General features: G+C 40.2%; 1 protein-coding gene across 3 annotated transcripts in view; it reads left to right on the top strand.

Annotated features, from left to right (window-relative positions):
- Window positions 1-27,861, top strand: part of gal3st4 (galactose-3-O-sulfotransferase 4) — a 112,466-nt gene that overhangs the window by 40,079 nt on the left and 44,526 nt on the right. For all 3 annotated transcript variants that reach the window (XM_062066205.1, XM_062066203.1, XM_062066206.1), the window contains exon 2: window positions 26,188-26,304. In XM_062066205.1, coding sequence (XP_061922189.1) covers window positions 26,188-26,304 — 117 coding nt within the window. The remainder of the gene's footprint in view (window positions 1-26,187; window positions 26,305-27,861) is intronic.

Raw genomic sequence — 27,861 nt, 5'->3', positions numbered from 1 at the left:
TGGGTGGCAAACAGAAAAAAGGGCAGAATTGCGATGCAGGGATTGTGTAGCGAAGCGAGAGAGAGGAGATATCTATAGGTGGGTTCCTCTCACGCGAAGGCCTTTCTCCTGGGATTTGTTTGGTTTTGTTAATACATTTCTTGCCAAAATGTTCCCTCATATTACCCTCATATTATTTTTTGTGTTAACACAATAAAATAAATCGGGGATAATGTCATGATGATGTTACAACAGCACACGACCAAGACCAGAAAGAGGCCGGACAAAAGTATTTGGACTGGGGGTCGGCAACCCGCGGCTCTTTCGTGGCTCTGTTGGAGCTTTTTCAAACATGTATAAAAAAGAGGAGGAAAAAACAATTATTTTTATTTTTTTATTTCTTGTGCGGCCCGGTACCAATCGATCCACGGACCGGTACCGGTGGTTTGGGACCACTGTTTTTAAAGTACTTTAAAAAAAAAAAAAAAATTAAAAAGTAGAATGCTTTTTAAAAAATATTTTCTTTCACATTTTACTTTGAACAACAGAGGTAAACTGCTTTTCTTTGGGTATTATCACAACATTTAAGAGTGCTGAAAAGTGTCAATTTTGTTTAAAATGTTAACTTATTAGCTTATTTTTAGCCTTACATTTAAAACATGTCCCTTTTAAATTGTATGTGTCAAAGTCAAGGCCCGCGGGCCGGATCTGGCCCGCAAATAAATTATATCTGATTAGTATTAAACCAGTTTAAAAAGAAGTATAAGTACATGGTATTCCAGAGGTACAGAGATGAAGAAGGGCTTTGATATTGGGTTGTTTGTGTTACAGAAGAGTGTGGGGCGGCCCATTGAGGCAGTGGTGTTGTTGTGGTGGCATCATACCATTTCCATGATCACTAGTGGTAATGATGTGGCTATGTATGTGTGTAGTGTGCATATGTATGTATATATCTATGATGTATGTACAGTATATATAAGTTCTTTGAGTTTGTACATTGAGTGAACAGGTAGTTCTAGCTCAGAGTAATTTATGATTTAAAGAAAAGGGGTGGGATTAAATAAGTGTAAACTTCTTCTCACTCCTTTTCAAATATGTAAAAAAAAAAAGAAGGAAAAAAAAAAAGAAAAGAAAAAGAAAGTCCAATGCTCATTTGTTTTTGTTTTTTATTCTCCATTGTTTTTCATTTTGTTATAATGGCTGTTAAGGCTATAGCACTGTATTGGATCAGGCTTGCTCTTGTTTTTATGCATATTTGAAATAAAAATATATCAATCAATCAATCAATATTAGAACCAGGCCACAGGCCATTGGTGCGTGCTGTTTTGCACGCACCAATACTCCATCAGCGTTGGCGCTAGGAATTTTCAAAACGGGGTCCCAGAGACCCCATCAAGTCATAAAAGTGGGGTGCCGCAGTAAATTTTTTGGGGTCCCACTTTTTTGTAACCGTTTTGAATACAAACGATAAATGTATGCATTATCCTGTTATATCTCACATTCTATATTGTGTTTTGGAAAAAGGTTGTCATAAACGTTACTTAATTCATTACAAAAACAATACAAAAGAAAATAAATGTTTATGCATATGTAAATTTGTTCAGTTATAAACATTCATTCACTTTCTTTTTTCCTTCATGGATCTAAACCAGGGGTCCCCAAACTTCAAATCGGGAGCCGCATTAGGTTAAAACAATTTGGCGGGGGGCCATATATATATATATATATATATATATATATATGTATATATATATATATATATATATATATATATATATATATATATATTTATTGCGGCGCGAGGATGTCACGTTATCGATGGGAAAATGCATTTTTAGACAATATGATTTGCCTGAGCGGCTAGGAAACACAGAGTAACAAGCGGTAGAAAATACAGGACAGATTTTCAAAAATAATAATAAAAAAATAAAATAATAATAATAATAAAAAATTAAAAATAAAATAAAAATATATATATATATATATAAATAAAAGAGGAGGAAAAAACAATAATTTTTTTGTTTTAATATGGTTTCTGTAGGAGGGCAAACATGACACAAACCTCCCTAATTGTTAGAAATCACACTATTAACATCAGGGGTGTCAAACTCATTTTAGATCCGGGGGGCCACATGGAGAAAAATCTACTCCCAAGTGGACCGAACTGGTAAAACCACGGCACAGGTTCATACGGGTGCCTAAAAACTAGAGATGTCCGATAATGGCTTTTTTGCCGGTATTCCGATATTGTCCAACTCTTAATTACCGATTCCGATATCAACCGATACCGATATATACAGTCGGGAAATTAACACATTATTAAGCCTAATTTTGTTGTGATGCCCCGCTGGATGCATTAAACAATGTAACAAGGTTTTCCAAAATAAATCAACTCAAGTTATGGAAAAAAATGCCAACATGGCACTGCCATATTTATTATTGAAGTCACAAAGTGCATTATTTTTTTTTAACAAGCCTCAAAACAGCAGCTTTGAATTTGGGACATGCTCTCCCTGAGAGAGCATGAGGAGGTTGAGGTGGGCGGGGTTTGGGTAGAGGGTAGCAGGGGGTGTATATTGTAGCGTCCCGGAAGAGTTAGTGCTGCAAGGAGTTCTGGGTATTTGTTTATTGAGGCTCTGTACTTCTCCCTACGTCCGTGTAAACAGCGGCGTTTTAAAAAGCCATAAATTGTACTTTTTGAAACCGATACCGATAATTTTGAAACCGATAATTTCCGATATTACATTTTAAAGCATTTATTCATTTCAATAGGAACTTCCTGGAAATTTGGGAATTTTGGGAAAAGCGGGATTTTTGGGAAAATGATTAGGAGCATGAATGTCCTGAATGAGCTATATTGGTTGGTGTTGGAATTGTTTAAATCGGTCAAGAAATGTTGAATTAGTAACAGTTTTTAATTGAGAAATTCCTGCAATTTGGGGAAAACCAGGAATTTTTCTTGTTCCTTAACCAAGTTAGTTTTTGTCCTGAATATGAGGAGTGATTTGATGGTGGAACGGTTGAAATGGGTTGAAAAATGTGAAAGGAGTAGTCGAACTTAAGAAGGGTGGAAATAGGTTACTAAAAAACGGGAATTCCTGGAAGTGTGTTGAATGTGGAAAAATGATAGTTTGAATACCCAGGACGAGTGAAATGTGTTGAAGGTGGAAGAGTTTGAATCAGTTGAAGAATGTGGGAATTGTGGAAGTTTGAAAAATGGCCAATTCATTTTGAATGGGGAAAATGCAAAAAAAAAGAAATGAATTATGGGAAATCCGGGAATTTTTTTTAGAATTGTAGAAGTAGAGCACTCAATTCCTGAACAGGCTGAATATTTTGACGTTGGAACGGTTTGAATCCGCGGAAAAATGTGGGAATTGTGGAACTTTGAAGAATATCCCATTGATTTCAATGGAAATTTCAGAACAATTGGGAATTTCGGTAAAAGCTGGAATTTTTTTGAAAATGGAATGGTCTGAAGGAGTTAAAATGGTTGGTGTTAAAAATTTAGTAACATGTTGAACTGAGAAATGGTATTACAGAATTCCCGGAGTTTCTGGAAAACCCGGAATTTTTGCTATTCAAAAAACAACTACGTTTTTTGTCCTAATTAAAAGGAATATTCTGACGGTGGAACAGTTTAAATGCTTATAAAAATGTGGAAGGAGTAGTCGCCAGAAAAAAGGGTGGAAAGAGGGCTTTGGAAAAGCAGGAATTCTGGAAAATCCTGGAAAATCCTGGACTGTTTTTGAACTTGGAAAAATTATGGTTTGAATTTCCAGAATGGTGGAATGTGTTGATGTTGGAATGGTTTGAATACGGTAGGTTTAAAATGTGGGCCTGCACGCAAAGGCAGTGCCTTTAAAGGCCTACTGAAACCCACTACTACCGACCACGCAGTCTGATAGTTTATATATCAATGATGAAATCTTAACATTGCAACACATGCCAATACGGCCGGGTTAACTTATAAAGTGCAATTTTAAATTTCCCGCTAAACTTCCGGTTGGAAACACCTTTTGATGATGACGTATGCGCGTGACATAGCCAGTGAAACAGGAGTATCGGTAGCCCATTGAAGCCAATACAAAAAGCTCTGTTTTCATTTCATAATTCCACAGTATTCTGGACATCTGTGTTGGTGACTCTTTTGCAATTTGTTTAATGAACAATGGAGACTGCAAAGAAGAAAGTTGTAGGTAGGATCGGTGTATTAGCGGCTGGCTGTAGCAACACAACAAGGAGGACTTACTTGGATAGCAGACGCGCTAGCCGACGCTAGCCGCCAACCGACGCTAGCCGCCAACCGCATCTGTGATCGGGTGAAGTCCTCGCCGTCGATCGCTGGAACGCAGGTGAGCACGGGTGTTGATGAGCAGATGAGGGCTGGCTGGCGTAGGTGGAGCGCTAATGTTTTTATCATAGCTCTGTGAGGTCCGGTTGCTAAGTTGCTAAGTTAGCTTCAGCGTCGTTAGCAACAGCATTGTTAAGCTTTGCCAGGCTGAGAATTATTAACCGTGTAGTTACATGTACATGGTTTAATAGTATTGTTGATCTTCTGTCTATCCTTCCAGTCAGGGATTTATTTATTTTGTTTCTATCTGCATTTGAGCCAGATGCTATCACGTTAGCTCAGTAGCTAAAGAGCTTCGCCAATGTATTGTCGTGGAGATAAAAGTCACTGTGAATGTCCATTTTGCGTTCTCGACTCTCATTTTCAAGAGGATATAGTGTCCGAGGTGGTTTAAAATACAAATCCGTGATCCACAATAGAAAAAGGAGAGAGTGTGGAATCCAATGAGCCAGCTTGTACCTAAGTTACGGTCAGAGCGAAAAAAGATATGTCTTTCACTGCATTCTAGTCCGTCACTCTAACGTTCCTCATCCACAAATCTTTCATCCTCGCTCAAATTAATGGGGTAATCGTCGCTTTCTCGGTCCGAATCACTCTAGCTGCGTTGAAAACAATAGGAAAATATGAGGAGGCGAACAACTGACTACGTCACGCTACTTCCGGTAGGGGCAAGGCTTTTTTTAATCAGAGACCTAAAGTTGCGAACTTTATCGTTGTTGTTCTCTACTAAATCCTTTCAGCAAAAATATGGCAATATCGCGAAATGATCAAGTATGACACATAGAATGGATCTGCTATCCCCGTTTAAATAAAAACATTTCATTTCAGTAGGCCTTTAAGGTTTATTGGCGCTCTGTACTCCTCCCTACGTCCGCGTACACAGCGGCGTTTTAAAAAGTCATGCATTTTACTTTTTGAAACAGATACTGATAATTTCCAATATTACATTTTAAAGCATTTATCGGCCGATTATATCGGCAGTCCGATATTATCGGACATCCCTACTAAAAACCTTGAAAATGCTTGGATTTTAATGTTATGGTAAATGGGTTATGCTTGTATAGCGCTTTTCTACCTTCAAGGTACTCAAAGCGCTTTGACACTATTTCCACATTCACCCATTCACACAAACGTTCACACACTGATGGCGGGGGCTGCCATGCAAGGCGCTAACCATCAGGAGCAAGGGTGAAGTGTCTTGCTCAAGGACACAACGGACGTGACGAGGTTGGTAGAAAGTGGGGATTGAACCAGGAACTCTCAGGTTGCTGGCACGGCCACTCTCCCAACCGCGCCACACCGTCCCGTTTTTGTGTTTTCAAGGTTTGAAAAATGCTTGAATTTTGGGTGAAGTGCTTGTAAATGCTTGGAAATGTCATATTTCTAAGCAATCTGACTCAATAGGCTATTTATAAGATGGAAAAAAATCAAATAAGTTTCCTTAAAAATGAAAGCTACAGGCTTGATCTGTTGGCTTTGCACGAGCCCTTACATTAGGTTGTTGTCATGTATATGCGGCTCTGCATCGCCCCCAAGAGGACAGTGGTGCATCGGTCCATCATGCCGGGAGGTTGTCGTTTTAATGAGCATTGGATAGAAAATGACAAATACAAACTTTGGATAAAACGTGGACCAAATCCATGTGTAGCCTGCTGCAAAGTAAGCAAAAAGGAAATTCAGCTTTTCGCAATGGGAGAGTCTCGAGTTATATGAAAGGTAAGCCACATAGATTACTAGCCTTACAAGTTAACTAACGTTAGCTAAAGTTTTGTTTTCTAACCTTTTGGTACATGCTAGACCTAAACTGTGAGATCAGCGCTAGATTACATGTTAATTACGGACAGTTATTAGGAGCTATGAAAGGAAAAAAGCGATAATGATAAATTATAATGTTAAGAACTTCCCCAACTAAAAATCGATTTGTTATCATAGCCACAGTTATAAGGCTAGATGTGCTTAATGAAAGGTTTGTTGTGAAACCAACAAAATATTTTCCTTTAATATATTATCCTTATATTAATGTGGAACAATTTTGTTACTAAATGAGTGAAATTGACATTTTGAGGGTGCGTGTATTTATATCACATTATGCAATTTACAAGCACAAATACGGTGTGAATCAATCGGTGCTGTTCGATGTTATTGAGTGCTGTAAGTAAAAAAAAGAAGAAGAAATGTGAAAAACAACACAAATGGAGACACGTTTGCAAACACCAATGACATTGAATAGTCTACAGAAACACGGCTTCATTTTCTATGCACCATAAAGTTAACGATAACTGCTGTTTCAATGTTTAGGCTTAGGTTTTAGCAGATTTTCCACATTTCTCCTACGGACAGCATTTGGTGACCTCAAACAACAAGGCTATGGATTGATTCACACTGGTTTTCGCCTTTTGAAGGATAGTGCAAAAACTGGAAAATTGATCTTGAAAGTCCTTAAAAAGTGCTTGAATTTGGCCATGGAAAAGGTGTATGAACCCTGGGCACGATAACTTAAAAATAAATACAACTTCAGATTGTTTTCTTTGTTTAAAAATAGAACAAGCACATTCTGAAAATGTACAAATCATAATGTTGTTTTTTTTTTTAGACTTACATGTTGCGGTTAATAGTATTCTTTCTTTATTTGTCGTTATTTATATTTTCTGAATAAATTATGTGATAATGTTCATCAGTCAACTCATTGGTGTTCATTTTCAATCTATGAAGATAAGAAAATTATATCAAAATCAAATTACAGTATGTTATTGATGTAGTTTGGTCATTTTCCTCAACTGATGTACTAACATCATGTGGTTTATTTTGTACATCATCTACAAAGATACAAAGAATTGCTATTGCGACATCAAGTGGACACATTTAGAACAGCAGTTTCTTTCATTCAAAAATTTCAGGTACATTTTTATACATAGCAAACTCATCCCGCGGGCCGGTTAAAACATGTTTGCGGGCCTGATCCGTACCCCTGGTTTATATTAACTGAGACTATTTGGCGAGTGCCGTTTTGTCCTACTAATTTTGGCGGTCCTTGAACTCACCATAGTTTGTTTACATTTACAACTTTCTCCAACCTTCAAAGACCTCTTTTATGCCATTCTTTTTTTGTCTCATTTTGTCCACCAAACTTTTAATATTGTCCGTGAAGACACAAAGGTGAGCTTTGTTGATATTATTGACTTGTTTATTGTTTATTGAGTATCCCCATTAGCCGACGCACAAACGCCAGGCTAGTCTTCCTGGGGTCCTTTTCCAAAAGTTCAAAGTAAAATAATAGTACACAGATCCAGTTACAAAACATACACAAATCCAATTACAAATAAAAGAAAGGAAAAGAAAAAGAAAATTCTCAAAATAATAAAATAAAATAACAGTACACAGATACAGTTACAGAACATATGCAAATCCAGTTACAACAGTAAAAGAAAGGAAAGAGAAAGAAAAGAAAACAATTCTCAAACTAATAACATGAAAGATTAACTCTTAAGTCTAAAAAGTGACTGTACATGTTTCTTTAAATGCTATTTTACTGGGAATAGTCCTAATATTTGCATGAAGAGTATTCCATAATAAAATGTCTCTGTATACAACAGTGATTTTCATTGAATTAGTTCTTGGTGGTGGTAATGCAAGTAGACCTTGAATTGAAGCTCTGGTACTCTAGTGGTGAACATCAGCATCATAACCAATCTGCTTAAAAAGAGCTGTGGGGTACTTGTTATGAATAATGTTTCGAATAAATAACAATTAACTGCTAAACTTGTGTGGAGGGCTAATCAGGCATATTTGGTCACTGCATTACTGCAGGATAATCGATGCTAAAATGCTATTTAGGCTAGCTGTGTGTACATATTGCATCATTATGCATCGTGTGTAGGTATATTTGAGCTCATTTAATTTCCTTTAAGTTCTCTTAATTTGATTTATATGTGTATGTCTCAGACACATTTTCTGTATGTAATATTGACTGCATTTCTGATTGTTGTTTGTGTACCGTTATAGACCACAGCAAACGTTACCCAGCTTGCAAAGATTGTAATAAATCTAATAGAAGACAGCCTGCCGTTTCCTTTAACTTGGACACACACATCTATACCTTTGGCATTTCTAAGCCAGTAATTTCTAGGAGTTATCTCACCCTCTGAGAAGCCTCCTTTTTACTAATGATTTTGAATGTTATAAAAAAGTGTAAAATAAATATTACATTTCAACATTTCTGTCAGCAAAGATTTGCGTCAGCCTGCGACACATAGTAATTTTGATAGTAGGCTATTATAGATAATACAGAGACTTACATAATGTGTTGTCGTCATTATAACACTTATACAAGGCTTTTATTTTTTTGTGACTCCAGACAGATTTTCTTTTTGTATTTTTGGTCCAATATGGCTCTTTCAACATTTCGGGTTGCCGACCCCTGATTTGGACAAATGAAAACAATAATTCAACCATTCACAAATAGTTTGATCAGAATCTCATGAAAATGTCGACTTTTAAATGGGCCAACAAGAAAATAGTACCTAATTTTAGGGAATTATATACTGTGCCTTTTTGTGTAAGCAGGTTTGTGTTCATTTCTATTAGGTACTTGGAAGCCATTGGTCATTGAACAAAAATCAACCATTTATGCGACTTGTGCAGATATTGGCGAGTTCTGTCGGCTTTCGCTGGGTAACCTGGCCTTGTCTGATCAGATCATTCATAAGAAATTGCCACTTTGACTTCATCTGACTTCCATGTTGGTGCCTTTTATACAGAACAGCAACATGGGAAGCTATTTTCAAGGAGGATAAAGTACAAAATAACTTGACTCATACTAACATTATAGTGTTGTCCTGATACCAATATTTTGGTACCAGTACCGGTACTAAAATTATTTTGATACCTTTCGGTACTTTTCGGTGCTACTCTATATAAAGGGGACCACAAAAAATTGCATTATTGGCTTTATTTTAAAACAAAATCTTACGGTACATTAAACATATGTTTCTTATTGCAAGTTTGTCCTTAAATAAAATAGTGAACATACAAGACAACTTGTCTTTTTTTAATAAGTAAGCAAAGGCAGACTGGTACTTTTCAGAGGCGGTATAGTACCGAATATGATTCATTAGTATTGCGGTACTATACTAATACCGGTATACCGTATAACCCTATAACAGTACGGGGAAAACGATGTAATAATGTGAGGAAAAGCTGCAACTTTAGAACACTAAATCCTGAATATTTCAAGTCAAAGTCCGATTTTTCCAAAAGAAAGTTGCAAATATGGCGCAATGTTACAAGAAAAATGTCGCATTCACGAGAATAGAATTGTAATATTTGGAGTATAAAGTGAGACTTACCAAGAACCTAAGGCAGCGGTGGGTAAACTACCGTCTTTTTAATCCAGCCCGCCAAATATTAGAACCAAATTGTTTCGAGAATTGCCACAACAAAACTGATACTACATTTCGAAAAAAAGGGAGATCGACAACACTGCTCCCACTGAAAGAGAACGTAAGTGTTAACCCTTTAATACCATTTTTGTGTGTATTTGAGGTAAGGCTGCAGCTAACGATTCTTTTTCTATCGATTGATCTATAGATTATTTTTTTCGATTAATCGGTTAATCTATAGATGATTTTTTCGATTCATCTATAGATTATTTTTCCTTTTACCGATTATTTTTTTATTTAAAACGAAGATGAAAAAATAAATGTAGGCCTGTTTTTTCAAAAGGCATGGCTTTTATTTACAAAAAAAAGAAGTATGGCCACTCAGTCAACATTGACAACAACATGACAAAATATTCTGTAACAATGTAAACATTTAAAACTTTTAACATTTAACAAAATTAAAAGTAGCTTATTTGCTTTTTAATGTGCAAATATAAAAGTAAACATCCAGTGCAAATCTTAATATTCTGCAATAGTATAAGCATTTCAAAAGTAAAAGTATTGCTTATTTTGCTTTAAAATGTGCAAAAATAAAGATAAACATCCAATACAAAAAAGTGCAAAACGAAATATTCTGTAACAACAGTGTAAACATTTCAACAAAAGTGAAAGTATTGCTTATTTGCTAAAATGTGCAAAAATAAAGATAAACATCCAATACAAAAAAGTGCCAATCTAAATATTCTGGAGCACTGTAAACATTAAAGGCGTACTGAAATGATTTTTTAAAATTTAAACGGCAATAGCAGATCCATTCTATGTGTCATACTAGATTTGAGAAACACCTTGCGGTGCAGCTTGAACACATCATCAGTAAAGAACCGAGGTTCATTGGGTGTTTCGGGTCTTTGATCTCTATACACCCTCGCCTGGGCGACCCAACCGGGGCTGATCAGGCCACGGCTTGTGTCCAAGCAGCGAACTACTCCATCCGTCTCCCCTCTTGATCCACAACCACCTTGAGGCTTTCTCAGCAGCCTCACTGATATTTCTGGTGGCTTTTCTCTCCAGCAACCCTCTGATTCCAAGAAGTCTGAATGCTTGATGCACAGATTGCCCTAGAAAGCCCCTGCAGCCCACTTCTATAGGCTCACAGCGGGTCCTCCAGCCGCTCTCTCTGCATGTCTCGACCAGCTCAAGGTATTTGGCCTTCTTTCGCTCATGGGCCTCCTCCATCCGATCTTCCCAGGGGACTGTAAGTTCCAGCAGCACAACATGCTTCGTTGAGTCAGAAGTTAAGACAAGGTCTGGCCTCAGCGATGTCCTTGCTATGCGCTCTGGAAACTTCAGCTGTCTGCCGAGATCCACCTGAAGCTGCCAGTCACGGGCTGTGGCTAGCAGTCCGGTTGGGGCCTTACGTCCAGCCTGTGGTTTGTCCCCTGCCTTGACGAAGGAGATGTTGTGCCTGACTGGGAGCTGGTGTTTGCTCTGCTGGATTCCAGTGCCAATGGTGTCTGCTACTGCCTTCAGTACCTGGTCGTGGCGCCATGTGTACCTCCCCTCTCCCAGAGCTTTAGGGCATCAGCTCAGGATGTGCTCCAGGGAACCCCGTGCCTTGCACAGTGGACATTCAGGTGTTTCTACTAGCCCCCAGCAATGAAGATTAGATGGACTTGGGAGGACATCATACACTGACTGGATCAGGAACTTGAGTCTTGCTGGTTCTGACTTCCAAAGTTCTGTCCAGGTGATCTTCCAGGTAGATGCGTGGTCCCAATTTGTCCAGGCTCCTTGCTGGCGCATGGCCACTGTCTTGCTCCGGCGTTCCTCCTCAACCTCTGCACGGATCTCTCCCTGCACCATCAGCCGTCTCTCTCGACCCTGGGCTTTGTCGTAGCGTGGTCTTGTATAGCTACCCAGCCCAGCTCGTCCGACTGCCACAGCACCCACTAAGACGCCATGTCTCAGCCTTGCTTCTGCCTGTTCAACGGCCTCCTGTGTCTTCCACTTCCTCCCAGTTCTGACCTTGATGCCAGCAGAGGAGACTCTGGTGTCAGATGAGTCTCTGTAAAGTAACACCTCCCTGGCTCTGGTGACTTTAAACTCCTCAGTCAATCCGGTGAAGGGAAGTTGCAGCTTGTTGGTGTTCCCATACAGGGCGATGCTGCTTAGGCTTTTCGGCAAGCCCAGCCACCTACGCAGGTGCTGGCTGATGTTGCGTTCGAAGCCCTCCACAATGGTTACTGGGACTTCGTAGATGAGCAGCGGCCAAAGGATTCTCGGCAGGATTCCATGCTGGTATATCCAAGCCTTGAACTTCCCGGGGAGGCCCGACTTGTCCACTGCTGATAGCCAGGTCTTCAGCTCCACATGGGCTGACTGCACTGCTGCCTTGTCCTTCAGGGTGCTGTCAAAAATCTTCCCCAGACTCTTCACAGGCTTCTCTGACACTGATGGTATGGGGACTCCATCCAGGCTGAAGCGGTGTTTGTCCTCCACTCTCCCCTTCCTCAAAACCAGGGACCTGGACTTGGCTGGCTTGAACATCATTCTCGCCCATGTGATGATCCTTTCCAGTCCGCGGAGGAGCCACCGACACCCTGTCACTGATGTTGTTGTGACAGTCAGATCATCCATGAAGGCTCGGATCGGAGGTTGGCGAATGCCGGAACTGGACTTCGGACCCCTGCATTTCACTTCTGCTGCCCTGACCAGCATGTTCATCGCTAGGGCGAACAGTGCCACTGATATGGTGCACCCTGTGATGATGCCCTTCTCCAGGCGGTGCCATGCAGATGTTATTGCTCCAGAGGTGAATCTCAGACTGAAACTACTGTAGTAGTCCCGTATGAGTTCAGTGATCTTCTCTGGAACATGATGTGTCGTCAAGGCTGTTGTCACGAGCTTGTGTGGAATGGATCCATAGGCATTGGCAAGGTCAAGCCAAAGGACAGCCAGGTCTCCTTGATTTTCCCTTGCCTCCCGGATCAGCTGGGTAACCACTCCTGTGTGTTCCAAGCAGCCTGGCATGCCTGGGACTCCTCCCTTCTGCACTGTGGTGTCGATATAGGAATTCCTCAGGAGGTACTCTGTCAACCTGTTGGCAAGAATCTTGAAGAAGATCTTGCCTTCCACGCTGAGCAGGGAGATGGTGCGGAACTGCGTGATGTCACTTGCATTCTCCTCCTTTGGTATCCAGACACCCTCTGCATGGCGCCACTGCTTGGCTGCCTTCCCCCTCCGCCATACTACCCTGATGAGTCTCCAGAGCCTCTCCAGGAGTCTCGGGCAATGCTTGTAGACTTTGTATGGCACTCCACTCGGGCCTGGGGCTGCGCTGGTCCTTGCGGCTCGGACGGTGTCCCTGACTTCTGCCAAGGTGGGCTCTTTGATGTTAAACGGGAAGGAGGGTTCTGATGGTGTGGGTAGCCCTCTGCAGGGGGGCAGATCTTCTTCTCTCCTATTGTCGCTGTATGTGTTACTGAGGTGCTGATTGATCTCCTCTTCAGAGCAGACAAGGGTCCCGCTCCGCTTCTGCCCCAGCAGCTGTTTCGTAAATCCAAAAGGGTTTGCTATGAAGGCAGTGCGCTTGCGCGCCCTCTCTCTGCCCCTTCTCCTATGTCCCTCAGCACGTCGGAGAGAGATGAGCTTCTGCTTCAGGATGTCCCTGAGCTCTGACAGGCCTGGTCTTTCCTCCTCACTTGCCCTCTTATACTGATGTTTTAAGGCCTTCAGTTCTTTCCTGAGCTGGGCGATCTTGGTCTCCCGCCGGTTTGGCCTGGCGATGTTCTGAGCCTTGGGTTGTTTGATGCCAAATCTCTCAGCATCCATGCTGATGATCAGTGTGCTCATCAGCTGCAGTCGCCGATCAACTTCCCCTCTGCATGCTGCATCAAGGGCATTATCAACATCCTCGTCAAACTGTCGCCATTCAGATTCCTTGTTTGCAGCAGGCCATAAGACCTGTTCAGATGGTTTACCGGGTACAGCATGCTGAGCTTGGAGGTTCTGGACACTGTGGGGTGACTCCGGTTCCTGCTCCTCCTCCGTCTCACCAGGGTCAGTTCTAGGCACTGGCTCTGTGCCTTGCTCAGATTGCTTTCTCCTTATGCAGCCCATCCTGGTCTGGTGGATCCTCAGGCCTCTCAGGTTCTTACAGACCTTGCCACAAAAACAAGTTGCTGTCGTTGTCGATAATCCGTCGCGTATGTCTGGTACCAAAAGATCCGTCAGTTTGGGGTGCTCATCCTCCCCCCCCCTCTCGGGCACCCCTGGGGGTATCTTTCTTTAGGGCTTTCTGTAGCGTTTTGTGGGTGCTCCCTCACGAGAGCTGCAGTGCAGGGTGCTAACCTTTACTGCCCCGTTGCCGTCTCTCCGGGCTGTCCACTGTCTCTCCAGTCGTCACCACACTTTCACGGTTGTCATCCAGACTTTCCTGGAAGTCACTGGCTAGGCCAGTCATACTAGATTTGAGAAACACCTTGCGGTGCAGCTTGAACACATCATCAGTAAAGAACCGAGGTTCATTGGGTGTTTCGGGTCTTTGATTATACACCCTCGCCTGATTTTTTATTTATTCAAACGGGAATAGCAGATCCATTCTATGTGTCATACTTGATCATTTCGCGATATTGCCATATTTTTGCTGAAAGGATTTAGTAGAGAAAATCGACGATAAAGTTCGCAACTTTTGCTCGCTGATAAAAAAAAGCCTTGCCTGTACCGGAAGTAGCGTGACGTCACAGGAGCTAGGATTCCTCACAATTCCCCGTTGTTTACAATGGAGCGAGAGAGATTCGGACCGAGAAAGTGATGATTACCCCATTAATTTGAGCGAGGATGAAAGATTCGTAGATGAGGAACGTTACAGTGAATGACTTGAGAGGCAGCGATGGACGTATCTTTTTTCGCTCTGACCGTAACTTCGGTACAAGCTGGCTCATTGGATTCCACACTCTCCTTTTTCTATTGTAGATCTCAGATTTGTATTTTAAACCACCTCGGATACTATATCCTCTTGAAAATGAGAGTCGAGAACGCGAAATGGACATTCAGTGCCTTTTATCTCCACGACAATACATCGGCGAAATGCTTTAGCTATGAGCTAACGTGATAGCATCTTGCTTTAACTGCATATAGAAACAAAAGAAATAAACCCCTGACTGGAAGGATAGATAGAAAATCAACAATACTATTAAACCGTGGACATGTAAATACACGGTTAATGCTTTCCAGGCTGGCGAAGGTTAACAATGCTGTGCTAACGACGCCATTGAAGCTAACTTAGCAACCGGACTGCACAGAGCTATGCTAAAAACATTAGCTCTCCACCTACGTCAGCCAGCCCTCATTTGCTCATCAACACCCGTGCTCACCTGCGTTTCAGCGATCGGCAGAAGGACGAAGGACTTCACCCGATGCGTTTGGCGCCCGGAGACGTAGGAAGTCAAGGTGAAGTCGGCGGCTAGCGCTCCGACAAAGTCCTCCTGGTTGTGTTGCTGTAGTCCGCTGCTAATACACTGATCCCACCTACAACTGTCTTCTTTGCAGCCTTCATTGTTCATTAAAAAAATTGCAAAAGATGTCCAGAATACTGTGGAATTATGAAATGAAAACAGAGCTTTTTGTATAGGATTCTACGGGGTACCATAACTTCCGTTACTCGGACTTCGTCACGCGCATACGTCATCATACCGCGATGTTTCAGCCGGATATTTCCCGGGAAGTTTTAAATGTCACTTTATAAGTTAACCCGGCCGTATTGGCATGTGTTGCAATGTTAAGATTTCATCATTGATATATAAACTATCAGACTGCGTGGTCGGTAGTAGTGGCTTTCAGTAGGCCTTTAAGTATTGCTTTTATAATGTGCAAAATAAACATCCAGTCCAACACAGTACACAATAACCAATTCTACTCATTCCAGTGAGTGACTAACAGTTGTAATGAAGAAAGGTTAGCATGTTTACATGCTCTGCTTCTTTTCTTGTTTACAATATTCCCAGCAGCTGAAAATAGGCGCTCAGAAGGGGTCGATGTGGCTGGAACTGAGAGCTAATTACCGGTAGCCTTCACCTCAAGCCAGGACTGCGAGTGAGCTGAGCTCCAGTTTATATTCCTAGAAGGTCAACGGGCTCATAATGATGTTACTAGTAGTTGACTGGGAGGTGTTTAATATCGTTTGGGGAGAGTCCGCTGCCCGATGCTCACCTGCTAAACACCTATGTGCTCGACGCTGAAGCGCTGACTACATGCGCTCTGAATACGCACTGCTGATTGGCTGATAATGCTTTGTGTGTGCCAATCAGATGGTTGTGTGGGTGGGACAATGCTGCGTGCTGAGACAGAGGCAGCCGCAGAAGGAGCGAAGCAGCTTGTTAACACTTTAGCAGCTAAAGTTAGCTTTAGCTTAGAAACTCGTTCGGTACACCCCCGTACCGAACCGAAAGCCCCGTACCGAAACGGTTCAATACAAAACACGTACCGTTACACCCCTAGCAGATACAAATGACACATTCATGTTTTTGTGTAATGATGATAACGTATGCTCACGCGGACGATTGAGTAGTTGATGGTTGATGGTTTTCTTTTCAAATGTTCGTTCATAGCCGCTGTGCTGCTATGATAGGCCATTTCCGCTCGACGCAGTGTGCATACAACAACATTATTAGGCCGTGTATTGAAATACTCCCACACTTTTGACCACTTTTGGCGTGATTTTTTCCCCCTCGCTCGCACAGTCTGCTTTGCGCTCCGCCATGACGGTAGTGTGACGTAAATATGCGACGCGTCGACGCACAAAAACGGCGTCAACGTACTTACGTAACCGATGATGTCGACTATGTCGACGCGTCGTTTCAGCCTTAATTTGAGGTTCTGATATGATATTGTTGAAAACAGATGTTGCGCCCATGTTTGGCAAGTCTACTCTTAGTTCCAACTAGGGTTGTCCCGATACCAGTATTTTGGTACCGTTAGCTAAAATGTATTTAAATACTTTTCGATACTTTTCTAAACACAGGGGATCACAAAAAATGGGATTATTGGCTTTATTTTAACAAAACATTTTACGGTACATAAAACATATGTTTCTTATTGCAATTTTGTCCTTAAATAAAATAGTGAACATACAAGACAACTTGTCTTTTAGTAGTAAGTAAACAAACAAAGGCTCCTAATAAGTCTGCTGACGTATGCAGTAACATATTGTCATTTATCATTCTATTATTTTTTCAAAATTATAAAGGACAAGCTGTAAAAATTTATTTTTATTCCACTTGTTCATTTACTGTTAATATCGGCTTACTTTCTGTTTTAACATGTTCTATCTACACTTCTGTTAAAATGTAATAATCACTTATTATTTTGTTGTTTGGATACTTTACATAAGTTTTGGATAATACCACAAATTTAGGTGTCGATCCAATACCAAGTAGTTACAGGATCATATATTGATCATATTCAAAGTCCTCATGTGTACAGGGGCGTAATTAATGAGTTTATAAACATAATATGATTTTTTTAAAAAGGAAAAAAGATTTTGTGACGATAAAACATATCGAAAGACATGCACCTGGGGATAGGTTGATTGGCAACACTAAATTGGCCCTAGTGTGTGAATGTGAGTGTGAATGTTGTCTGTCTATCTGTGTTGGCCCTGCGATGAGGTGGCGACTTGTCCAGGGTGTACCCTGCCTTCCGCCCGATTGTAGCTGAGATAGGCTCCAGCGCCCCCCGCGACCCCAAAAGGGAATAAGCGGTAGAAAATGGATGGATGGAAAACATTATCGATGTAATCATAGTAGTATCGACTAGGTACGCTAGCTAGTTTATTTTTTAGCAGCAACGCCGCTATTGTATCCTCCATCATTAGCGGTGACGCCGGTGAGTTATGTCGTGTAGTAAAGCATGTTTAGCTATTCCTCGCCTTGCAGGGATGATACTTGTAAGAAACTTACTTTATTTGTCGCCATGGAGGCGATTATTATTGATTTAGAAGTAGCTAAAACACTGCAGACTGCGGATGAATGTTTGCTGCTAGCTAGCTAGCCATGTCTTAAACCTCCTCTTCCTGTGGGCGTTTCAGTGTTATAACTTCACCTTTTTCTTTAGTTCTTAGGCCAAAATGCGTCCGTTGTCCCTTTTCTGTCTACACACTGTGTCTGCTTGCAAGTACTCCGTGACTGTGCGCTGCCAAACATGCTCCTCTGCTCGTAAAACCCGTCTTGACGTGAAGGTGCACTGTCATGCCTGTTAAAAAACTAAATAAATAAATTGGAAACCGGTACCATTCAAACAGAGTATTGTACCGTTTTTGATTCATTAGTACCGCTATACTATACAACAGGCCTGGGCCATTATTTTGCCTCGGGGGGGCAAATTTAGAGGAAAAAAAATTGTCTGGGGGCCGGTATATCTATTTTCAGGAACACTAATACGAAACCTCACAATAATGTCTGATTGAATGCTAAAAACGTTATCACACACCGCCTTAAAAAACGAAATGGAATTTTATTTTATTTTTACTGAATGAGACACACAGAATGTACATGAAAATAAGGAATGTGGGATTTACAATATTAACTATGAAGGATAAAACACGGCGTGGCGAAGTTGGTAGAGTGGCTGTGCCAGCAATCGGACGGTTGCTGGTTACTGGGGTTCAATCCCCACCTTCTACCATCCTAGTCACGTCCGTTGTGTCCTTGGGCAAGACACTTCACCCTTGCTCCTGATGGCTGCTGGTTAGCGCCTTGCATGGCAGCTCCCGCCATCAGTGTGTGAATGTGTGTGTGAATGGGTGAATGTGGAAATACTGTCAAAGCGCTTTGAGTACCTTGAAGGTAGAAAAGCGCTATACATGTATAACCCATTTATCATTCCATCCATCCATCCATTTTCTACCGCTTATTCCCTTCGGGGTCGCGGGGGGCGCTGGAGCCTATCTGAGCTGCATTCGGGCGGAAGGCGGGGTACACCCTGGACAAGTCGCCACCTCATCGCAGGGCCAACACAGATAGACAGACAACATTCACACTCACATTCACACACTAGGGCCAATTTTTTAGTGTTGCCAATCAACCTATCCCCAGGTGCATGTCTTTGGAGGTGGGAGGAAGCCGGAGTACCCGGAGGGAACCCACGCAGTCACGGGGAGAACATGCAAACTCCACACAGAAAGATCCCGAGGCCGGGATTGAACTCACGACTACTCAGGACCTTCGTATTGTGAGGCAGATGCACTAACCCCTCTTCCACCGTGCTGCCCTCATTTATCATTTATCATTTATAATATTGACAACATATGAACATCACACCCCCTCTCCATCCACATATTTTACAATCAAGCAAAAATGCAACAAAAACAGTGAAATATGAACACGAAGGGTAAAAAACCTGATATATTACTAAGCTTTAGAACTTTGTTGTAAAAATCTCCTTCCGCGTCTGTCCCTGACACCCACATTTCAGGCTGGCCACTCTGGAAACACTCTGTGGAAATGCTCCCCACCCACACTGCTTGGTGCCTCGTCTGAGCTGCCTTGATTTAGATTACCATAGTAACTAATTAGATTACCATAGTAACTAGTATATCATGCAAAAGCGCAGATTTCAACCATTGAAATACTTTGTATAGTTCAAGACTTACGGTCATTAGAAAACATCACTGCACATCATAATGGCAGCTACACTTTCCATCTTAAAGATCTAAAACAATTATTTGGGAATGTCGGGCGGGCCAGATTGAAAAGCTTAAAGGGCCGCATGTGGCCCCTGAGCCTTAATTTGCCCAGGTCTGCTATACAATTACTGGTACACCATACAACCCTAGTTCCAACAGAGATGATATGCTTTGAAATGCATCATGTGTTCGCCTGGCCTCATCTGTCAAATTTCAAAAGCCAATCTGGTCCCTGAGCCAAAAAGCTTGCCCACCCCTGCTCTAGGGTCATGATATTAGGAGAAAAAAGCTGTGACGTGATGACAGTAAAGCTGTAATAAACATAGCAGTAGAAGAAAGTGTGTGTTTGGTGGCTATGTCCTTGTTGTAACAAAGCTTTTTGGCAAAGACTCCTACAGGGATGGATTTATTACACTTTTAGATGGTTGGGCTGTGGAAAGTTTGTCAATTCTTCTCGGTTAGTGTCAAGCAGTTTATTCTTGTTTGGTGGATCGGATGATTGAAGTTTGAAGAAACAAATCTCATTCAACGATTTATTCACATTATCCTGAGTTGTGTGTGGGAGGATTGTACACAGCGTGGGACCTCCTCCTCGGCATCAGCGTGGTCACACACTGCTGTGGATGGGATCCACGTTTTTCAACTGGCATTTGTTAAATGTCAGACAACGTGGTTGTCACGGTCACTCTGACATAAACAGCACCTCAAAGAGATCTTGCGAGTGTTTTCATGAAGTTGATGCCATTCCATCGTCTCCTCTCCACCCTGAAATTCTGGAGGTTGTGTTCTTGGACAATAGGGTTCTGTCTCTTTGCATGAGATTGCCCCACATGACGACAGGCCTGATGAGGGAGATGCCGCCGCACACCATCATGCTGACCCCAACAAAAGACATGTTCCTCTATCAGTGCAGCGATTAGCATAGCGTTCTTCTCTACTGGTTGACTGCATGGTCCAATGGCCGTAGAACGAATCTGGACTCATCGCAGAACATAACCTTCTTGGATGCTCAAAATCAGTCAAGAGTTGGGCTGTGAATCTTTGGGCCACACAGGATTCGATTCGATTATTGGGGATAACGATTCGATACAGAATCAATTCATAATTCTAAACGATTCTTGATTCAAAAGCTATACATTTTCAATAACATTGGGGGCAGTTATATGGTTAACTACATTCCAGCTCTGATCAATTTATATATTACTTAAATAAAACTGGTTTTGTTTAATAAAATTCTATCCAAACATTTGATAAAGTCAAATACAAATAAGTCAACAAGAGAAGTATCCAACACTTCTTTTTCTAAAGTAAATCTGTACAGCAGATATAGATCATCTACATCAACAATATGATTTGTCTGAGTGGCTGGACAGGACGGATTGAAAAATAAATAAATAGATTTTTGATTATTTTGAATCGATTAAAAATCGTTACAAATAGGAATGGCGATTAATTGGAAAATCTACTTTTTTGACACCCTTAGTCAATAGCAATATAAGTTTGATGTTGGTAGAGAAGATTTGGCAAAGAGTCAGCTCTTATGTTCCTTTCAAATGTGGCACCATTTAAAAGATTAATAAGCAGGCTTTCGAACGATACAAGATTTATTGCAACATAATCGACCAACTACAAATAACGTTACTTTTTGTTCTGGAACTTAAGAAAAATGTCAGATTTTTTTTAGGAAAAAGTCTTTGAGGCTTTGAAAATGGTACGGGAATCAAGTTGTGATATTTCAAGTGAAAAGTCAGATTTTTGCAAAAAGAAAAAAAAGTTGCAAAAGAGATGTAGTTTAATGTACAGTACAGGCCAAACGTTTGGACACACCTTCTCATTTAATGCGTTTTCTTTATTTTCATGACTATTTACATTGTAGATTGTCACTGAAGGCATCAAAAATTTGAATAAACACATGTGGAGTTATGTACTTAACAAAAAAAGGTGAAATAACTGAAAACGTGTTTTATATTCTAGTTTCTTCAAAATAGCCACCCTTTGCTCTGATTACTTTTCCGCACATTCTTGGCATTCTCTCGATGAGCTTCAAGAGGTAGTCACGTGAAATGGTTTTCACTTCACAGGTGTGCTTGAAGCTCATCGAGAGAATGCTAAGAGTGTGCAAAGCAGTAATCAGAGCAAAGGGTGGCTATTTTGAAGAAACTAGAATACAAAACATGTTTTCAGTTATTTCACCTTTTTTTGTTGAGTACATAACTCCACATGTTTTCATTCCTTCAGAGACAATCTACAATGTAAATAGTCATGAAAATAAAGAAAATGCATTGATAGAGGAGAAGGTGTGTCCAAACTTTTGATCTGTACTGTATATATTACTTAAATAAAACTGGTTTTGTTTGATACAATTCTACCCAAACATTGAAGAAAGTCAAATACAAATAAGGCAACAAGAGAAGTATCCAACACTTCTATTTTCTAAGGTAAATCTGTACAGCAGATATAGATCATCTACATCAACAATATGATTTGTCTGAGTGGCTACAGGACACATTGAAAAAAAAAAAAATGGATTTTTGATTATTTTGAATCGATTAAGAATCGTTACAAATAGGAATGGCGATTAAACGGATAATGAACTTTTTTGACACCCTTAGTCAATAGCAATATAAGTTTGATATTGGTAGAGAAGATTTGGGAAAGAGTCAGCTCTTATGTTCCTTTCAAATGTGGCACCATTTAAAAGATTAAAATAAGCAGGCTTTCGAACAATGCAAAATGTATTGCAACATAATCGACCAACTACAAATAACGTTACTTTTTGTTCTGGAACTTATAAGAAAAATGTCAGATTTTTTTGAGGAAAAAGTCTGAGGCTTTGAAAAAAGTAGCAAACAAGAAAGTTGAGATGAGAAAAGTTGTGATTTTATGAGAAAAAAGTAGCAAAGCTTTGAGGAAACATTGTAATGGTACGGGAATCAAGTTGTTCAAGTGAAAAGTCAGATTTTTGCCGAAAAAAAATAGCAAAGTAGCAAAAGAGATGTAGTGTAATGTTGTGTTTATTGCAGGAAAAAAGTTGCAAACATGATAAAAAAAAAAGTTACATGAGTGTGTTCAGGGTTTCCCCTAGATTGCGGTGGGAGCGTGGTTAGGAGCATGGTCAGCATGACACCATTGTATAATTTGCTATAATTTTTTTTTTTAAAGGCTAAAAAATGTATGCATGCATTTAAAAACAAATCTGTGTTATTAGTATTATCAATAGTATTAACCTCCATCCATCCATCCATCCATTTTCTACCGCTTGTCCCTTTCGGGGTCGCGTGGGGCGCTGGAGCCTATCTCCGCTGCATTCGGGCGGAAGGCGGTGTACACCCTGGAAAAGTCGCCACCTCATCAAAGGGCCACTACAGATAGACAGACAACATTCACACTCACATTCACTCTCTGGGGCCAATTCAGTGTTGCCAATCAACCTATCCCCAGGTGCATGTCTTTGGAGGTGGGAGGAAGCCGGAGTACCCGGAGGGAACCCACGCAGTCACGGGGAGAACATGCAAACTCCACACAGAAAGATCCATATATTGTTATATTACATAGTTTTGGTATATTTTCAATTGTTGAAAAATGTACTTTGTTGAGAATGTTTCAAGTGTCTAGAGACTTTTAGTGACTTTTTGTTTAGCAACCAATCTAGCATGTTTTTGTAGTATTATTGGAGACTGTATCTTTTTGGAGACTACTACTTCTGGCTAGGGATGATGTTTGCTAAGAAATTATCGAGTTCGAGCCTATTATCGAATCCTCCTATCGAACCGATTCCTTATCGATTCTCTTATCGAGTCCAGATAAGGTTGTTGTATATGGAAAAAAACACACAATTTGGTTTAACAAATCACTTCACATTCTCTACTGCTCGCTACTATAGTATTACCATATCTGAGTTATTGTGCAGAAATGTGGGGAAATAATTACAAATGTGCACTACATTCGTTAACTGTGTTACAAAAAAAATTAATTGGACTGATACATAATGTTGGATATAGAGAACATACAAACACTTTATTTATTGAGTCAAAAATATTTAAAGTTCGATGATTTGGTAAAATTGTAAACAGCTAAAATGATGTGGAATTAAATGATGGAATGGATTAAGTAAAGAAGTTAAACATTGTTCTGATATGATCCAGTTTAAGAGGAAGTACAAAGAAGAAGAATTATGAGAAATACTTTCAACCTTATTGAAAATAAGATATTCTTCATCTTAGTATATTAATAATGACTGAATTAATTAATTACATGTTACAAAACTGTTGTATATACTAATTCACAGATATTTTATTATAAAAAGGTCAGTAAATGACGTATATATTTGTAAACGCTATGAAGTGGGAAAGGGGTAGGATTAAATAAGCTTTACTTCTTCCTACTCCTGTTTAGTGAAATGATATTAAACTGTGATGTATTATACTGTAAGTGTGTTCATGTTCCAAATAAACTAAAGAAATAAAGAAAGCACTAGTTTATTAGACAGACTTGCAAACTCTGTCGTGGTGTAGGCTACAAGATAACGTTAACGTTATCAGACACATACAAAAAGGCTCACGTTAACGTTACCGTTAGCCACTGACTATGCTTAGGTAACGTTAGTCTAGCTAACATTACTGCAGTCCTGGCTGACATAAGAGGTAACGTTACTACAACTGCGCAGATATGGAAATGAACCGGCAACAGTTAACGTTAGTTACTCACCGGCGTCACCGCCACTGTAGCTGGGACTTGGGCAGCTGGCAGAAGAAGCGGGCGTTCTTCGTCGTCTCTGCCGCTGCTTCAACACGTGTCGAAGACACAACACGCTTGTTGTGCTTCCCCCCTTACACGAGAGCGAAGCCTAGCAAAAATTGCATATTGCCGCTTCCTCGTTTTTTTTGGTGAAATGAAGCCATGCCTTGGAGCGCTTTTTCCGGTCCATTTTTTCCCTGCTTTCCCCATGTGCGCCTAATGACTGAGCTACGTGACGTCATTTCTTGTGATGTCCCACGGGGCATTTCTTGTCGGGACGGGATTCGTTCCCAGGGATTCGAATAAAGAACCGACTCTTTTTCTTTACTATAGTGGTCTCGATAACGAGTACCGGTTCTCAAAAAGGGATTCGAGTCCAAGGACTCGGTTCTTTTCTTATCGAACAACCGGGAAAACCGGTTTCGAGCATCATCCCTACTTCTGACCCTCGATGTCGGCGACGAAAAGCGAGCTGGAGCGAGCATGACGGCACATTTGCTTTGCGCTGCTGCTCCAGTTGGACTTTATCTCCCTAAAAGCCGTCACTGTCCACCTAATATTTGCACATTTTGTAAATCTGCAATATATATTAAAGTTACGTCCACATCGCAGACAAGCTGACTACGCTTCAGACAATCGCGTGAAAACATCTGGTTTCAGCATCGCTGTTTTTGGTGTTCAAAGTCTTTTTTTCAGCGGCCGAATTTTCGGTGCATCGCTCGTCAAAAGTGCGCAAATAATAGGCTATATATCCATTCGTACTGTAACGATCTGCAGGCGGTAATGTCTCATGGTCATGTGGTTTTGATTTGTTGTCAATTCTTCCCATGATCGCAAACATCTGGGCCTGGAAGGGGTTGGCGTTGAATGAGGAAGAGTTGTTGTGGTTCTGAGGCAACACAGAGACCAAAATGTTTGCATGGGAGGTAAAACCTGTTGGAATCGGGCCGGTTGTAAGCATAAGATTGGCAATAAAAGTTAAGAGTAGTGTCGGACTTTTGACTTCTTCTGGAGGCTACAATACATTATAATACAATAATCTATTTTCATGTAAAATCTCTTCATTTTCAAGATGCGGCGGCTATAATTTTGCTGCGGTGGTGTGCCACCATCAGTTACATTAAGGGGAAACCCTGATGTTATGAGAGTAAAGCGGTAACATTTAAGTAAAACGTCTGTTTTTTTTCAGAAATAGTTTGATGCTTTAAAAAAAGATGAGCCATAATAAAACTGTTTAATGTTAAGAAAAAAAAGTCACAAAGTTAGAATTTTTTAAAAATACTATGAGAAAAAAGTTGCAAAGATAATGTATGAGAAAAAAGCAGACAGACTAAAGAAAATATTATAAATACGCATAATTTACAGCAAAGCATATCCAATTAAGACCTCAAAGAAGTGTTTTAAATGTCCTCATAGTTGGCATTTAAATGATGATTGAAGACCACCGTATTTAACAAATATTGTTTGTTCAAAGATATGGTTAGATGTAAATATTGATTATTAACTAGGTTTAGCGCTCTGAATGGTATTTTGATGCTGTTCCTCTTTGAGTTGAAGGTTATCAACCTGACCTGACAAGCTGCTGATGAGCTTTGTTGACTGGAATTGCGTTGATAAAGTGTAACACCTCTTCTGTCGCATTATTTATGGTTAACTTCATTGGATACTTTTGTGTTTGGTGCAGCTGAACCAAACCAGGAAGGGATAGGAAGAAGAAAAAAGGAAACCGAAGAGGAATTGTAGAAACAGGATAGAAGTAGGATAAAACAGAGACGAAAAAACCACACTACATCAGCTACAAATCATAATAAGAAATTAGCAAAAGTAGGCGGACTGAGGTCCTGAAAGCCTAACAAGTGGGGTCAGGTCGCATGATGTGGTTGAAATTGATTGAAACTTTTATTAGTAGATTGCACAGTACAGTACATATTTCGTACAATTGTCCACTAAATGGTAACACCCGAATAAGTTTTTCAACTTGTTTAAGTCGGGGTCCACGTTAATCAATTCATGGTATGCTTTGGATGACCAACTCACGAGGGAAATCTTCTCCCCAGGATGTTGCGATGGCTGGTGTGTGGTCGTGTGGGTCCCGTGTGGATGTGGAAAGCGTTGCTCGTCTTCGTTGCCATCGCTTTCGCTGGCCAACTGCTGGGAATCATCTTCAGCAAGAGGTAAAACAATGATATGTCTTTTGTTCTTTTTGCTGTGTCCCTATCAATTCCGATCGTAATGTTTCAACAAATACATCTGCACACCCACAGTTTTTGTCCGGTAGTTTCCTTTTTTTTACCAGAGGACATCTTTACCACAAAGCTTGTTGCTAGCCTGCTTAGGAAAGCATAATTATTGCTTTGTAAATCTTTCGAGTGTTTTTGAAATACATACAATATATATTGATGATGTATGGTCACACCATTACCATTTTTCTGGTGGCATTATGACTTTAATCTTGTAACTTTTTACTCAAAGAAAACTGGAAATATTTTACTTTGCGTGACTTTTTATTAAGACTTTAGTTTGTATGGCAAAATTCCAGCGTTATTCCTGTACGTTGTTTTCACGACACTATGACTTTATACTTGTTCTTGATCGTGAGGTTGGACCCAGGACCAATTTACAGCCTTTTCTTTTGTACCAACATTCCTATTTTATTTTTTCTTCCAACAAAAACCACACTAAGCAAAAAAACTACAACAATTACGAAAAAACAAACAAACTCATGGCCAGTAAACTTTGAGTTTAAACCTAAAGTCTGATTTGATTTACTCGAAGATGGGAAAACTCTGAGTGACGTGATCCAGAACAGCTGATCTGGATTAGTTGAATCAATGTTGACTCTGAGTTAAAGGGCTACTGCACTTTTTTTTTTTTTTTTTGCCTATCGTTCACAGTCCTTATGAAAGACAAGAACCCAAATGTATTTTTAATTTTTTTTGCATTTTAATTGTTCTGCCCTCACTATATGTATAGAAGTTATACAGCTTGGCAGACTGCTAACAATCCAAGACGTTCCACTAACGTTCCAAAGCAGATGGATCCAATTAGGCTCTTTATTGTTGTTGATCTTGCTTTCTCTTGCACACTACTTTAGGGTTGTACTTATCTTTACTTTTGTCTTGCACTTTACTTGTAAAACTGAAATACACACAATGACAAATGTATACGCTACGTGATTCAAACAACATACTGAAATGTAATACACAATATGTAAATATTAGCTTTACACAAATATACAATACTAAAATCAAACAAATACTTCAAAATATTTAGGATGGTGGAAATATATGACTGGCAGTCCTCAAAATATCCATTAAAACAGTCACAAAAATATTTTTTCCATAAACCTCTTACTATCAAATTGAACCACTTTCGACCTTAATATTGAGTTATATAAACAAGTTAAACAGTTTACTTACAGACTTATGTTTTCCAAGGCTTGTAAGAGCTAACTCAATTTGTCTGCTTCTCATTTGTCTCATAAACTGACTTCCTGAAATCGTTTACCCAGAAGTGTCTAAACAAATCAGGCGCAGTAATTTCCTATCGCCACAAGGTGTTAGTAAGAGATTACAATCAAATGAGTATAACACTAATTTGTAATAATGGTCTTGTTCAGGTGGCTAGCAATGCTGCTAATAGGAGTAATCCATTTTGCTTCTAAATTACTGTAAAAATGCATCCAAGAAATGCCAACAATACCTCATTTACATTTTATACCCTGCAAAATA

The sequence above is a fragment of the Entelurus aequoreus genome, linkage group LG12 (genome assembly GCF_033978785.1).
Source record: "Entelurus aequoreus isolate RoL-2023_Sb linkage group LG12, RoL_Eaeq_v1.1, whole genome shotgun sequence".
In the NCBI taxonomy this organism is placed as follows: Eukaryota; Metazoa; Chordata; class Actinopteri; order Syngnathiformes; family Syngnathidae; genus Entelurus; species Entelurus aequoreus.
Note: the sequence above shows the minus strand (reverse complement) of the source record. Positions and strands in the feature narration are given on the sequence as shown.